The following is a 13437-nucleotide window of genomic DNA, read 5'->3' on the forward strand; positions in this document are numbered from 1 at the left end:
ATCGGCTGTTTGCCCTCACGACCGAGCGCCCAGCTGGGAGCCGAGGCTCGCTGCTGCTGTCCAGCGTCACGAGAGGGTATCAAACAGCGTATCGTTAGCCTGGGAAAAGGGCCACATTCAAAATTCGAAGTACGGTTTCTACTGAACGCATATTGCCATCACACCATCATAAAGACAAAAAAATCTTAAGCGGAACCATCCTAAGTCAGGGACTGTTCGTCTATATGTTTAAAAAATGAATTGCTTGTAAGGAATAAATGAGATAATGGCTACCAGGCGCACTAAACTGTGTGAGTGTGCAGAAATGCTCATTTTCTTTTCTTTTGTCCTCTCCAGACCACAAGGCACTATTACATAAGGGTAGGAGGGGCTTCAAACGAATGATATCCTTTCATAAAGGTCTGGCCACTTGCGGGGTACTGTGGAGAGCTAGGCAGGAAGGTATGCTAAAACTACCGACCCTTTTGAAAAGCCTTCGTACAGGAAAGAGCAATGAATCTAGGGCATTCCTCCTTAAGAAGCACCTAGGCTTTCCCTCCTTCAATGCAGAGTCAACAGAAGCCGCACTGCCTCTGGGAGCCCGCCGGGCCGCACTGCCCGAGAGAGGCAGCCAGTTCCGGGGTAAGACTCCCCACCGTCCGTCTGCCCCACCGCTCCTGTCCCCAGGGCACGGCCCTGACTGGACTCTGCCTGCCCTGCAGTCCTGGTCAGAACTGCTTCTTTCCCAGGTCCGCCTGATACATTAAACATTGTAAGTAAAACACATATCTAGGAGGGCAGTTTAATTGCTCTTACTGACTTCTGATCTAGGGGGATTCTGTTCATTTTATGGGTTTTGACTTTTCTTCCCCAGAGTCAGCAATTCAGGGACTCTTAAATTCGCTCTGTCCAAAATCAATCAAAAACAAAGGATATCTTAGAATCCACTCTCTCATCGGGTAAAGGAGGCGGGCAGGTTCCATTAGTGGGCTCCTAATTTGCAAGTAGTTACGAGTAATCCATTCTCTTTCCCCAAACAACTCTATTTCCAGGGGTTCCCTGGACCCAGGAGGGGAGGCTGGTGTAGCCCTGACTCAGTAAGACCGTCAAAGGCACCCAGCTTTCCAACTAGGAATCCATTTAAGGTAAATAGCACCTCTCTTTAATGCAAATAATTACATAATAAGTCATCTTTGCATGATCAAACAAAGAGGAGTTTTAAACTTCCTCCTGCATAAAGAAAAATAGCTCTATTATTAAGTTATTCTATAAAAGACATGTATTAATTGTGTAATAATAAAGAAAGGCTAAACCCCATACACACCTCAGTGTGAATTATTCAGACTGATAAATCTCTGACAGAAATAACAAAAATAGCAACTGTGTAATATTTCCTACCCACTAAGGTCTGAGCTAATTTCCTCATGGCAACATTTCCTACGTGAGGTTCAAGGGCCTCCTGAGTTAATAGATGAATTCACAGACTCTCTAAGTTTCAGAACTGAAAAATTCCATTTTCAATATAGTGCAAAATCACACACATGCATATAACACATACATATGTACACACATATGTGTCATATACATGACACATATTTAGTTCAATGAAATTCACACAGCTAACTCTTGAACAACACAGTTTTGAACTGCAAGGTCCACTTACATGCGGGTTTTTAAAAAAATACATACAGTACTATAAATGAATTTTCTCTTATGATTTTAACATTTTTTCTCTAGCTTACTTTGATGTAAGAATACAGCATATAATACATGTAACATACAAAGTATGTGTTAATTAACAGTTTATGTTATTGGTAAGGCTTCCGTCAATAGCAGGCTACTGACAGTTAAGTTTGGGGGAGTCAAAGGTTATACACAGATTTTTTGACTGCACAAGGGTTGGTGCCCTAACCCCTGCGTTGATCAACGGTCAAGAGCACACACAGTGGCTTAGACATAAGTGACAGATACAGAGGTAGATGTAGCGACTCCCAGTTTTCCGTCTTCCCCATTTCCACCCAGCTAGAGGAACCCTGAGCCAGCTCCTCGAGGAGACACACCCAGGAGAGCGACGTAGGCCTCATCAGACAGATATGAACAAGAAGCTAGGGTAAGCCAGGATGGACAAATCTGGCCCATGCCCATTCATTTATGTATCGTGTACAGCTACTTCCGTGCTACTACAGCAGAGCCCAGTGAGGAGACTGTATGGCCCCTAAAATATTTATCTGGTCCTCCAGAGAAAAGCTTGCCAACCTGTGGAATCAAGCTGGTGAGATCTGGGGGGGTTGTGTGTTCCAGCAGCTACACTTATTTCATGTTGCCGACAGACTTCGGAAGGGCCAAATGTCATCACTGCAAGCTGTGTGCAAAGTCTGTTGAACAGAGAAAAGTGATGGAGAAATGGGCACGAGGCTCTCCGATCTCTGGACAGAGAGGAACAGGCCTGAATACTTTGCGCTCTGAGTGCCCATGCGGCCCTGTGCTCAGGTATCAGCAGGCAGAGAGCCGCCCTCAGCACAGACCAGCTCCCGCACCAGTCCTCCTGGCTCCCTGGGACCGAGGGGATGCTCTTGTGGGACTCTGCATTGAAATGGGTCAAGTTCTGGGCAAACCGGAAGAGACTGGTCATCCCAGAGAAATGTTCTTTACTTTCCCAGTAAAGAACATTTAAAACTTGGGGAGGATGTACTATAAATCAACTGGCCCATTAAAATAATGAACAAGCAGTTGAAGGTACTTTCATTATTTAAAAGGACAAACGATAATACAATAATTCGATGTTTGCGTGAAAACCAAGGCTCAAGTTGACAAGTAAAACTTTTAGCACCCATGAAACCCAACACCAGTGATTTAATTTCAGCAAAACATCATCTGTTGCATTAAAGTTGTTCATTTGTATTTTATTATTGTTATAGTTCTATTTCCATTTAACTTGTAACTTTGTTTAGGTTGCAAAAGACATGAATTTATAGCTAGAATTTTACATTTGTACGTACGTAAGTAACATAATAAAATTTGGGCAAGCACTGAGGCTTCAGAATTAATTTTCCTTTAAAAGAGATCTTATACATTACTAATGTTTAAAAAAAATCCTGACAATTCCATGAGGTAGTTACTATCACCCCCATCTTTCATAAACGAAGAACCCGAGACTACAGGTCATGCAGCGAGTCACTCGTGAAGCTGAAACCTGAACCCAGGTTAGCCTAAATTCAAAGCCTGTGCTGCCTCATCTGGAGCAGGGCAAGATGGTCCCCTGGAACCTCCTAGTTGGGTGGTGGGTGAGGGCCTCTGAAAGCCAGAAGGCAACCTGAGGCTTCCTAGTTTTCAAAAGGCAGGAGCAGGGCTGCAAAATAAAAAGGGTCAAGTGGGCTCAGAAAGTGAGGTGGGACAAAAAAATTTGGTCAAGGGCCCTCCTAGCAGCCCATAGACACCTTTAGATTCATTCATTCCTGCTTACAAAGCCCTGTGCTAGGTGCTAAGGATACACAGATAATTAAGATTGTGCCCTCCCCGTCTTGAAGGAGTTCACGGCCTGGCTCCTACTTGTAAGGATGTCTGCCTTCGGGAGGACTAGTTGGAAAGTCTGAACATCTCCAACATCCACTCCCACCCATGTTCAGCAAAAGCGATTCCATTTCAGCCCTCTCTGTGCAATGTCCGCCCAAATTCTGCCCTTCCCCTGGTAGAAAACAGAAAGTACAGGAAAAAGAAAAATGGAGAAGCAGCAAAGACATCTATTCGGTTACCCACTCAAGAAATGTCCGTGGCGTTCCCACTACAGTAACGAAGCCATGCTGGGTGTTGCGGGACACAAGTGATCCAGTTCTTGCCCTGGAAGAATTTTTACTAGTAACAACAGTAACTGCAGCGAACACTTAGCCAATGCTTACACAGGTCAGGCGCTGTTCTAAGTAAGTGCTTTACCTCTGGTGACTCATTTAACCCTCTCAACAGCTCTGTGCAGGAGGCATGATTATTACCCTCACTTAACTGAGCCATAGAAAAGTGAAGTAACTCATCCAAGATCACACACTAGTGAGGGTAAGGTCGGGACTGGCACCCAAGCAGTCTTGCTCCAGAGGCCACCATGCTTTTACGGATTACACTATAGTAGGGGCTGAATGTTCGCTTTAAGAAGATTTGCTTGGAAGACTAGACCAACACTAGATTCCCTGTCCCAACTCTCAGCGGGATGCTTGAAGTCAGGCGTAAGTTCAAATCTCAGCCTGACAGCAATACTCAGCTTCAGTCTTCATGTCTCCAGAATGGTCATGATAAAAACTGGGCTGCCCTAGCTGGTGTGGCTCAGTTGGTTGGAGCGTTGTTTCATAACTGAAAGGTCGCAGGTTTGATTCCCAGCCAGGGCGCATGCCTGGGTCGCAGGCTCGGTTCCCAGTCTGCGGGTGTATGATCCCCAGTCCAGGCGCATATGGGAGACAACTGATGTTTCTCTCACATCAATCTTTCTCGTCTTTCCTGTCTAAAAGTAATGAAAAATGTTCTCGGGCGAGGATAAAAAATAATAAAATAAAAACTGGACTATATTTTCAGATTAAATGAAATAGCATATATACAGTTGGACCTTAGTAAATAGGAATTCATCTCCTATTGTCAAACCTAGCTCTCTCTTCCTGCTTCATTCAGGTCAGTGTGTTCCCAGCTACTCCCCGCTCATCCCCCGCAGGAAGGAAGATGAAAAGAGGAAAGGCGGACATGAAGAGAAGGAACGGTAGCTTCACCTACTGTGCTGGCACTTCACTCTCTGAGACTTTGGACACATCCTTGGAGATTCCTGAAGGTCTGCTCTTCCTGCACTTGCAGGGAAGCAATTTCTATCTTAGAATACAGACCAGAAAGGTGAATGGGAGGTTGCTGAACTAAGAAAATATACACAGGACAAATGGTCAGCAGCCTGTACTATTTCCTCAGACAACCAAGAAATAGAAAAACCAGAAAACGCAGTGACATTTTTGTTCTAAATGCTCACATATCAAGATTCTACTTTACCTCGTGTTTTCAGAAACACTCCAGACATGTCGAATAAAATCTCCTGACTTTAAAATAGAAAAGTATTGACTGGGGTATGTGTGTGTGTGAGAGTGGGAGTGCAGGGATGGGAGTAATCCAGGGAGAAAAAAAGAGTATTAAGTTTAAAGCAGTTATTGTTACTGTCTGCCTTTCTCCCTCCCCCCATTCCCTGCAAGATGGGGTTCACAGCGAGACACTTCTCCTGGGAGAGGTGTATCCATTCCACCCCCAACCCCACGCTATTGAAAGTCATTGATTTAAAAGCTATTGTTTTAAAAAGGACTTTCAGTTTAAAAGACTGCTATGATCATATGTTAACATCTACATGTAAAAATTATGTGCTAACGAGAAGAGTTCTTTAATGTAATCACTTATTCATAGACAATGCAAATGCAAGGAGAAACTACTGAAATACCACTGTATACATTCTTTTAAAGTAAGAAGAAAAACCTTCCAGTGACACCTTGCGACGGTAAGACTGAGCAGAGGGCTCTGGGAATGCTACTGGCAGCACTGTGAACTGGTGCATCTTTCAGGAGGCTGGCTACATGGCGATGTAACGTGAGTCCAGAGATGCTTCTACTCTAACCAATAATCCTACTAACAAAAATTATCCAAAGGAAATTATTCAACAGAAATAAAATGGATGCAGCAAAGACTATCATAGAGTCACTCCCTAAAAGCAGAACGAGAAACCAGCTGAACACCCTGTGACGGGCACCCGCCACACCACGCCCTTCCCGTTTTAGCGCTCGGCGCGTTCTGAGTGTCTGCGGGCAACTGTCTCCCCGCCACAGTGTCAATGCCATGGGCACAGGGGCCGTCTCTGTCTAGATCCCTGGCACACAATAAATGCAAGACGTAGGAATTAAGAACAGATATCAAAATATTTTTATATAATGTTACCTAAAAACAACACTACATATATGATAAAACTGAAACTCTGTATATATACTCATGGAAATGATTACACGAAAATGAAAGTAGTTATATTAGGACAGAGGAATTTAAACACTCTTTTAAGCTGTTGTTTTAGTGCCTCTGAAATGTAAGGAGGAGGAACATGTTTGCTGTTACGTACAGCGACCAGGACTTCATAGTAGAAATAAAACAGCAATTATTAAAGCTTGAGGAGTCGCCCCAGCCCCACAGGCACGCGGGTACTCATTTTTTGCTCAAGGGTGGAAAGACTCAAAATACTCATATATCACAGGTAGCATAATCCTATTTTTAGTAAAAATCTGAAACAAAGGCAGTATGTTTTAAAGAGACAGGTAGAAAAGTCCTCTAAAGCAATCTCGTTTGGATAGTGAATTTGCTGGTTACTAACAGCAGGGGGTGCCAAAGGGACCGCTATTGTTCCCAGGAGATGGCAGGAGCCGGGCTGCCGCCACCTTGGCTGGAAAAGCTGAAGCCGCGCTGAGAAAACACTGCCGGTTTCCCCTAACAATGGGGACTGGTGGCAAACTCTGGCGTTCTGTAGATTCAGGTGGATAAAAATCACGTTTTTATTTTCAGTAACTTCTGATATTTAGAATTTCCTTGAATCAACAAATCACAGTAGTGTTAGCAGTGCTGGTGACTTGTCATGAAGAGAAATCACAGATACAGTGATAGCACATTCCTGCCGGTGCAGAAGTCTCCAGCATCACTCACGCCAGCCACTCCTCTGACACCGCATTTCAGGAGTTACTGTCAGACCTGCCACTGGGTCTTCTTGCTCAATGTATTAATAAAGCCGTACGTATTACTCTATCACAATTTGTTCAATAATTTGGTAACTTTAAATATGACAAATTCTTTTGTAGTCTGGTGAATTTTATTTTCTGCATTTATGAACACTCTTCTGAGAAGGCTTTTATATGCTTTACCAGACTGCCAAAGGCACAGGCAAGGTTAAAAACCTCTGCTCGGTCTAAAGGAAGGCAACCGAGAGGAAAAATCAAATTGGATCTGAACAAAGCTGGAGAGAAACAGAAGTATGTTAAGCCACAAGAGAGAAGTGGCTGTGATGCCCATTTTCATTTCGTTTGGATTCCGTGAAGAGAATTCTTGCTTCGCAGACTCCAAAGCGCCCCACCACGTCCAGAGGCCCGGCTCCTGGAGAGGACCTTCAGAGACCTGCCTGGTTTGCTGCCACGGCGCGGTCTGTATTTAACGCAGGGGCAGAAGCGTGAAACACAATGCGAGCGCTGTCCCCACATCTCTCTGGAGGTAATCATTACACTGGGACTCTCCAGACACCAAATATTCATTTGATGAACAAAACCAAAATCAAATCCAAAATTACACAGAAGGCAGAGGTGAGACACTGAGGTAAGCAACAGTCACAGCAATACTCACATTCGAACGAAGAGTGACTCTTTGGATGTCAGACCAGGAGATGAATACTTTTCGACCAGGGCCAGAGTACTGAAGCCGAACTTATGAATGGGCTCATTGGAATCCAGCGGGGGGAAGTCCGTGTCAACCTCCCCGTCATCCTCAGCAATGTGCAGGCAGTAGGCATTGACGTTGTCACTGAAAGGGAAACCACAAAGGGGAGTGAGCACCACGGCGAGGAAGCAGCACAGCGACCAGAGGCCCTGATGTACGCACGGCACGCGAACTTGAGGTACGGCCGTTCTTCACCCCGAAGCCTACAGGTACGATTAGATCCCCCAACTCCCTCCTCATCTGATGAGAAGACACACAGCAGTGCGAAGGGGGAAATCCAACGTGAAACAAGAGCCTCTATACTCTATCCTTCCAACAAATACTTACTGAGCACCTACTGTAGGTAAGACACAGAATCCCTCAGATTGAAGATGAGATTTAGTATCAAGCCTCAAGGAAGCTTACGACATAGGAGGGGGTAAAGGTCAGCACTATATTAGCTATAATATAAATGTAAATAAAATAAATATCATAAAAGAGATACACAAAACTATAAAGGAGAGAAAATTATTTGGGGGGCAATCAATGGACTTTGATTTACGTTAGGACCAAGAAAATACCCGCTCTAGCTCCAGAGAAGTACATGCGGTAACCAAAACAGTCCATACAGTTCTCCTTTCTCTGAGGAAAATCAGCCTCACTTGGCAGCATCTGATTCCAAACACCAAGTACACTTAACAGAGTAAAGCAAATGATCTGATTTATCCTGATCAACTGCTGATGGACTTTTCTCACTCGCCTGGAACATCTGGTCAGTAATCTCAGATTCTAGACTCGCCCAGTTTAGAATCAACACACACTTCCTTCTCCTTCTTTGGGGAAGTAAAAAGTCAATTTGCGGAAAAAGGATGGGAAACTGTATCAACATAAAGACAATTCAAAGCTGAGATCAGCCCTGGCTGGTGTGGCTCAGTGTACTGAGTGTTGGCTTGTGATCCAAAAGGTCATTGGTTCGATTCCCAGTCAGGGCACATATCTAGGTTGAGGGCTGAGTCCCCAGTTGGGGGCATGTGAGAGGTGGGCGTGCAAGTGGCAACCAAACGGTGTTTCTCTCCCTCCCTTCCCCTCACTCTCTAAAAACAAATAAATATTTTTTAAAATAAAGCTGAAATCAACTTAAAACATTTTAGATACCCTGCTCCAAAGCTGAATTGTGAAAGTGCAAATCTGCCAGTATTAAGAAGCATGAATCTACTAGTTCACAAGGCAATGGGATTCTAAATTCTGCAGCTTAAATTGGAGTTTTAATTATATGATTGATGCTTAAATTAATTAATTGCAAAGTATATGCTAATTGTTTAATTGGTTGCTTGATCTATATAGATCATTTTTTGAATTAAATGAGTTGATTTACAAAGTTTATTGATTGGATGTGACAATGAATTATTTCACTGACTACCTGATTTGCAATTTTCCCAATTAATTCACAAATCTTTTGCTGCAATTCTACTTATTGAGAGAGAGAGCCTATTTCAGGTGATCTATACTCAGTCTGTCACGATTAAGAGATATTTATTATATAAAACAGGTAATAAGGACAGATTAAAATTAATGGGAGCTGTAAATCTGCTAAATGGATGGATAACAAGAAAGTAATCTGGCTATGTTTGTCACTATAAATTTCATGTATTTGCAATGCTATTAAGAAATTTAAGATTCATCTCTGAATGGAATGAGAAACTTAAAGGTCTGCAAGGGGGCGCTAACTTAGACACAAAACACTGCAGAAGCAGAAGGAAGGCACTCGGACGAGGAAGAGGTCACGGAGTGCTAGCAAAGAGCTTTGTGTCCAGGACGACCTGAGTTCAACGTTAAGTTCCAGCACTCATGGGCTATGTGGTTTCGGAGAAAATAAGCTTCACCTCCTCGACTTTCAGTTTCTACTTCTATAAAAAGGGTGTAATCACCTGGCTGGCGTAGCTCAGTGGATTGAGCGCGGGATGCGAACCAAAGTGTCCCAGGTTCGATTCCCAGCCAGGGCACATGCCTGGGTTGCAGGCCATGACCCCCAGCAACCGCACGTTGATGTTTCTCTCTCTCTCTGTCTATCTCCCTCCCTTCCCCTCTAAAAAATAAACAAATAAAATCTTTTTTTTTTTTTTTAAAAGGGTGTAATCACGTAGCTCAGGCATGGCTGTCAGGATTAGATGAGATGATACATAGTGTGGAGCAGAGGACAGAGGCAAAATGAATAAATAAATAAATAAGTAAATGGCACGGCAACTATAATGAAGTCAGAAGGAAAATAACTGGGGTAGTTATGTCAGTCCATGAAGACACACTGTGGATGCACACTAGAGGAGGCAGCGACAATGAAACTCAGTGACATGTTCTACGTGCACACATCTGTGACTGTAGGTCACATGTCCACTGAGCTCCAGCCTTGGGGCCACTGAGCCCCCGGGGTTCTGTGAACAGGGCAGACGCTGGTGAAGCAAGCTATTCACTGCCGTGTAAATCATCCCGAGGAATGCCTGTCACTCCCCAGCATCGCAGAGGGTTCGAGGGCAAATAATAAGCCTATTGATCAAAGCAGAAAGCCAAAAATGGCTATCGGAAGAATTCTGGACTGACTGCCGTGGGACGCCCCCAAGTCCCCTCAAAACAAACTCAACAAACACCACAGGCTCAGACCTGTACCAACAGACTCACTGGCAAGCACTCTTACTCTCCCCAGTTCTTGAATACACAGTGTGAAATCATTCATTCTTTCAAGAAACATTTGCAAAGTGCCTGCCCTTGGCTGTTGCCTGTCCTCAGCACTGGGGACACAGCAAGGAGAAGAATGAATGGTTCGCTCTGTATTAGACAAAACTAATGGAAGTCTTCTCTGGGTTATCATTAAGGTTTAGCAGCAAATAGTGCTCCAAACTCTAAAACCTCTTAATTAAACGCCTAAGAAGAAAATGACTAAAATTCCGTATTCTGGGCACGGACACATTGGTTCCTTTGTGTCTTTAAAAAGGAAAGAATAATAAAAGAGGCCACTGTGGTATTCTGACTTTAAAACTGCGTCAGGACTCAGATTAGTACCAGTATAGTTAGTAACCATTAGTATCATTAGCTGCATTTATTGAGCCCTATGTGCCAGACACTCTGCCAAGTGGTTTAGAGGCTTTAGCTCACGGAATCTTCCCATCAGCTTTGTCATTTATTATGTCCATTTTACAAATGAGAAAACTGAGGCTCAATAAGGTCAAGTGCTTTGCTCCAGATTAAACAGCATGTAAGTGACAGAGCTGAGAGTCAAACCCAGGTAGTCAAGAAACCTCATTCTGGACCCCCACCTACCTCTCTGCCAAAGCCACACAGTGTGTTTCTAGGGAAATGTTACATACGTAGAAAAGGAGGAGGAAACCACAACACATGGCTTATAAAAAATCAGAAGCTTAGAGAGATTTATTTCAACCTCCTTGTTTTTACAGATGGGAAATAGATGCCTAGAAAAGAGGAATGAAATGCCCACTGTCACCCAGTTAAATAGGGGCAAGGCCGGTTCTAGAGAACTCAGGTCTCCTTGCTTCTGTTTCATTGCTCTTTGATCAAGTGGGGAGAGAAACCGGCCACTGCGGTCCCTGACTCGGGAATTCCCCAAATAGAGACATCTAGAACTTACAAAACAGTGAAAACAAGGGGGCCTCCTTCTGACATAGTTCGGTGGAATGAAGACAGGTTTTGCAGTCAGATCTGGTTTTAATGCCAACTCAACCATTAACCAGCTGTGTGACCAAATCTCTCTGAGTCCATTTCTTATCTGTAAAAAGCTTTCCCCGATCTTCCTAGCATGATCATTTGCAGAAGTGATTCTCCTGTGTGGTCTTACAGAGCTTGGTTAATATCTCTGCATGTAACTATTACGTTGCTCCGTTTCTTATTTATGCAACTACGTTCTGGAGAGCAGGGTCCTTCCACTGTCTCTGCATCCTTACTGATGAGAAAATGGCTGGCATTTAGGAGGAACTTAACAAATATTTGTTGAATGAATGAATACGTGCATGTGCGGAATGAATCACTCTTATCTATACAAAAGCATAAATGGTATTATTAAAACTGTGTGTTTTAATGAGAAAATAAGTGATTTTTTCTCTTCTGTTAAAAAAATTAATTTTAGAGAAAGAGGAAGAAGTGGGTAAGGGGTGGGGGAGGGAGAGAGCCAGACAGGACAGACAGACAGGCTTCAGTTTGTGTCCCACTCACTTACACATCCACTGTTGCTCCTGGTGTGCGACCTGACCAGAGATCGGACCTGCAATCTTAACAGGTCGGAATGACGCTCCACACAAGTGGGCTACCCCGCCAGCTTTTCTTGCCTGCTTCACTGCTACCTGTTAACCAAACAGGGCTTCCTAGGCAACACACATGCGGCAGAGATTGAAATTCAAGACCAGGGGAGAAGAGGGCTCGGTAAAAGGTAAGGTGGAGTACTGGCGTCTCACTTCCTTAACGGAGGAAAAGCCACTGAGATCATTACAACTATGTGAAATTATTCAGTTATATACATATAAAAAGGCTAACAGGAAGGGTACCAAAAAGTTCACAAAGGTTCTATTTACATTTAGGCGATGAACATTTTTTCTTTCTAAATTTCTTTACTTTTCAGATACTGCACAATGAATAGTGTGACTTTCATTTCTCTTTATAAATACTTATTTTTGGATAAGGGCAATGCGTGCTTCTTGTAGAAAGTTTAGAAATACGGAACAGTACAAAGGGGGGTGGGAGACTTCTCACCCACTGCGTGGAAAGAACCGCCTGTCCTAAAGACTCCGAGCGCGGCCTGCCTCCCCCACATCCCGATTCCTAAGTGTGGTGCTTCTGCTCCCAAGTTCTGTAATTAGAGAAAATAACCACCCCCACTACATACAGGTCTTGCAAGAACGAAATGACTTAATTCACTGCACAGTGCCTGGTATGAAGAATTCTCATTTTGCCAAGATTTTCCCTTCTACTCTCAAGCTTCTGATACATAGAAGCAGAATTAACTATCTAACAGAAGCACGGCAGACAGCGTGAGACAGAGAAACCCAAAAGCCCTGACTGTAGGTCACGCCAGAGAGGCAGGAAGAATCAAGAGGCTAAGGAACAAGTACAGAGCAACTGGGTCCTCAGGAAGAGGCTTAGCTTCAGAGCTGGGCGGATGTGCGAGGAGCAGACCTCACAGACCATGAAGTCTGTGGAAAGAGCTGGAAGTCTGAACGGTGAATGGATGCAAAATGGAGCCTGTTGCCAAAAAGAGACTGTTTGGGGGGCGTTGAAGATATATAGCACCAAAGCTTTAATAAATACATGCAACTGAATTTCACTTATTCATATTCTATCAGATAAGTCTAAACATTTCCATTAGAAAAATTTATTCCATTGAATTATTGACCAATATTCACTTTATGTTCAAAGACCAGTATGGCTTTTATGAAGACACAGAAGCCTCTAGCCCACATATAAATGGTACTGAATTCATATATGAAAATTCAGGAGCATTCCAGGAAGCATCCCAGATTTCTATCAAATGTAATCTCACGTGTTCCATTTACAACTCATAAAAATCGACTCATTTTGGAAAATGCAAAACACACTAAGTGTGATGTCCAGACAGATGGATGCTTATTGTTTTTTTTAAATGAAAAATAAATGGGCGCATGATTCTGAAATGTCCAGAACTCTCATTATTTGGGCTTTGCTGCTTATTCTGATGACAGAATCGATGTTAAAAGTGTGTCAGGCATTAGCAAGAGACAGAAAGCTCCCGAGGGTTGCAGCTTAGAAGTTCATCTCTTTGAAGTCAGAGAAAAGATTTTTAAGACTGTGAAGATTTCCTTTTATCCAAACAAAAATCCCATAAATAGAAAGTAAAAACTAAAAAAAAAAGAAAATTACCATAATGTTTGTCAAGCCACATCAACCTCACAAGGGAACAGTTAAGTCTAAATTTTCTGGTAAAAAAAAGTTCTAGGGAGAAAATACCCACTAGTTTCTAAGTGCAAGCAAGAC

At 43.2% G+C, this 13437-nt stretch overlaps 1 protein-coding gene across 7 annotated transcripts in view; it reads right to left on the minus strand.

The window, feature by feature from the left end:
- Nucleotides 1–13437, minus strand: part of MAPKAP1 (MAPK associated protein 1) — a 208809-nt gene that overhangs the window by 93394 nt on the left and 101978 nt on the right. For all 7 annotated transcript variants that reach the window (XM_045846402.1, XM_045846398.1, XM_045846401.1 and 4 more), the window contains one exon: nucleotides 7357–7533. In XM_045846402.1, coding sequence (XP_045702358.1) covers nucleotides 7357–7533 — 177 coding nt within the window. The remainder of the gene's footprint in view (nucleotides 1–7356; nucleotides 7534–13437) is intronic.

Source organism: Phyllostomus hastatus, unplaced genomic scaffold (genome assembly GCF_019186645.2).
Source record: "Phyllostomus hastatus isolate PE091 unplaced genomic scaffold, TTU_PhHast_1.1 phas_contig_495, whole genome shotgun sequence".
NCBI classification, from domain to species: Eukaryota; Metazoa; Chordata; class Mammalia; order Chiroptera; family Phyllostomidae; genus Phyllostomus; species Phyllostomus hastatus.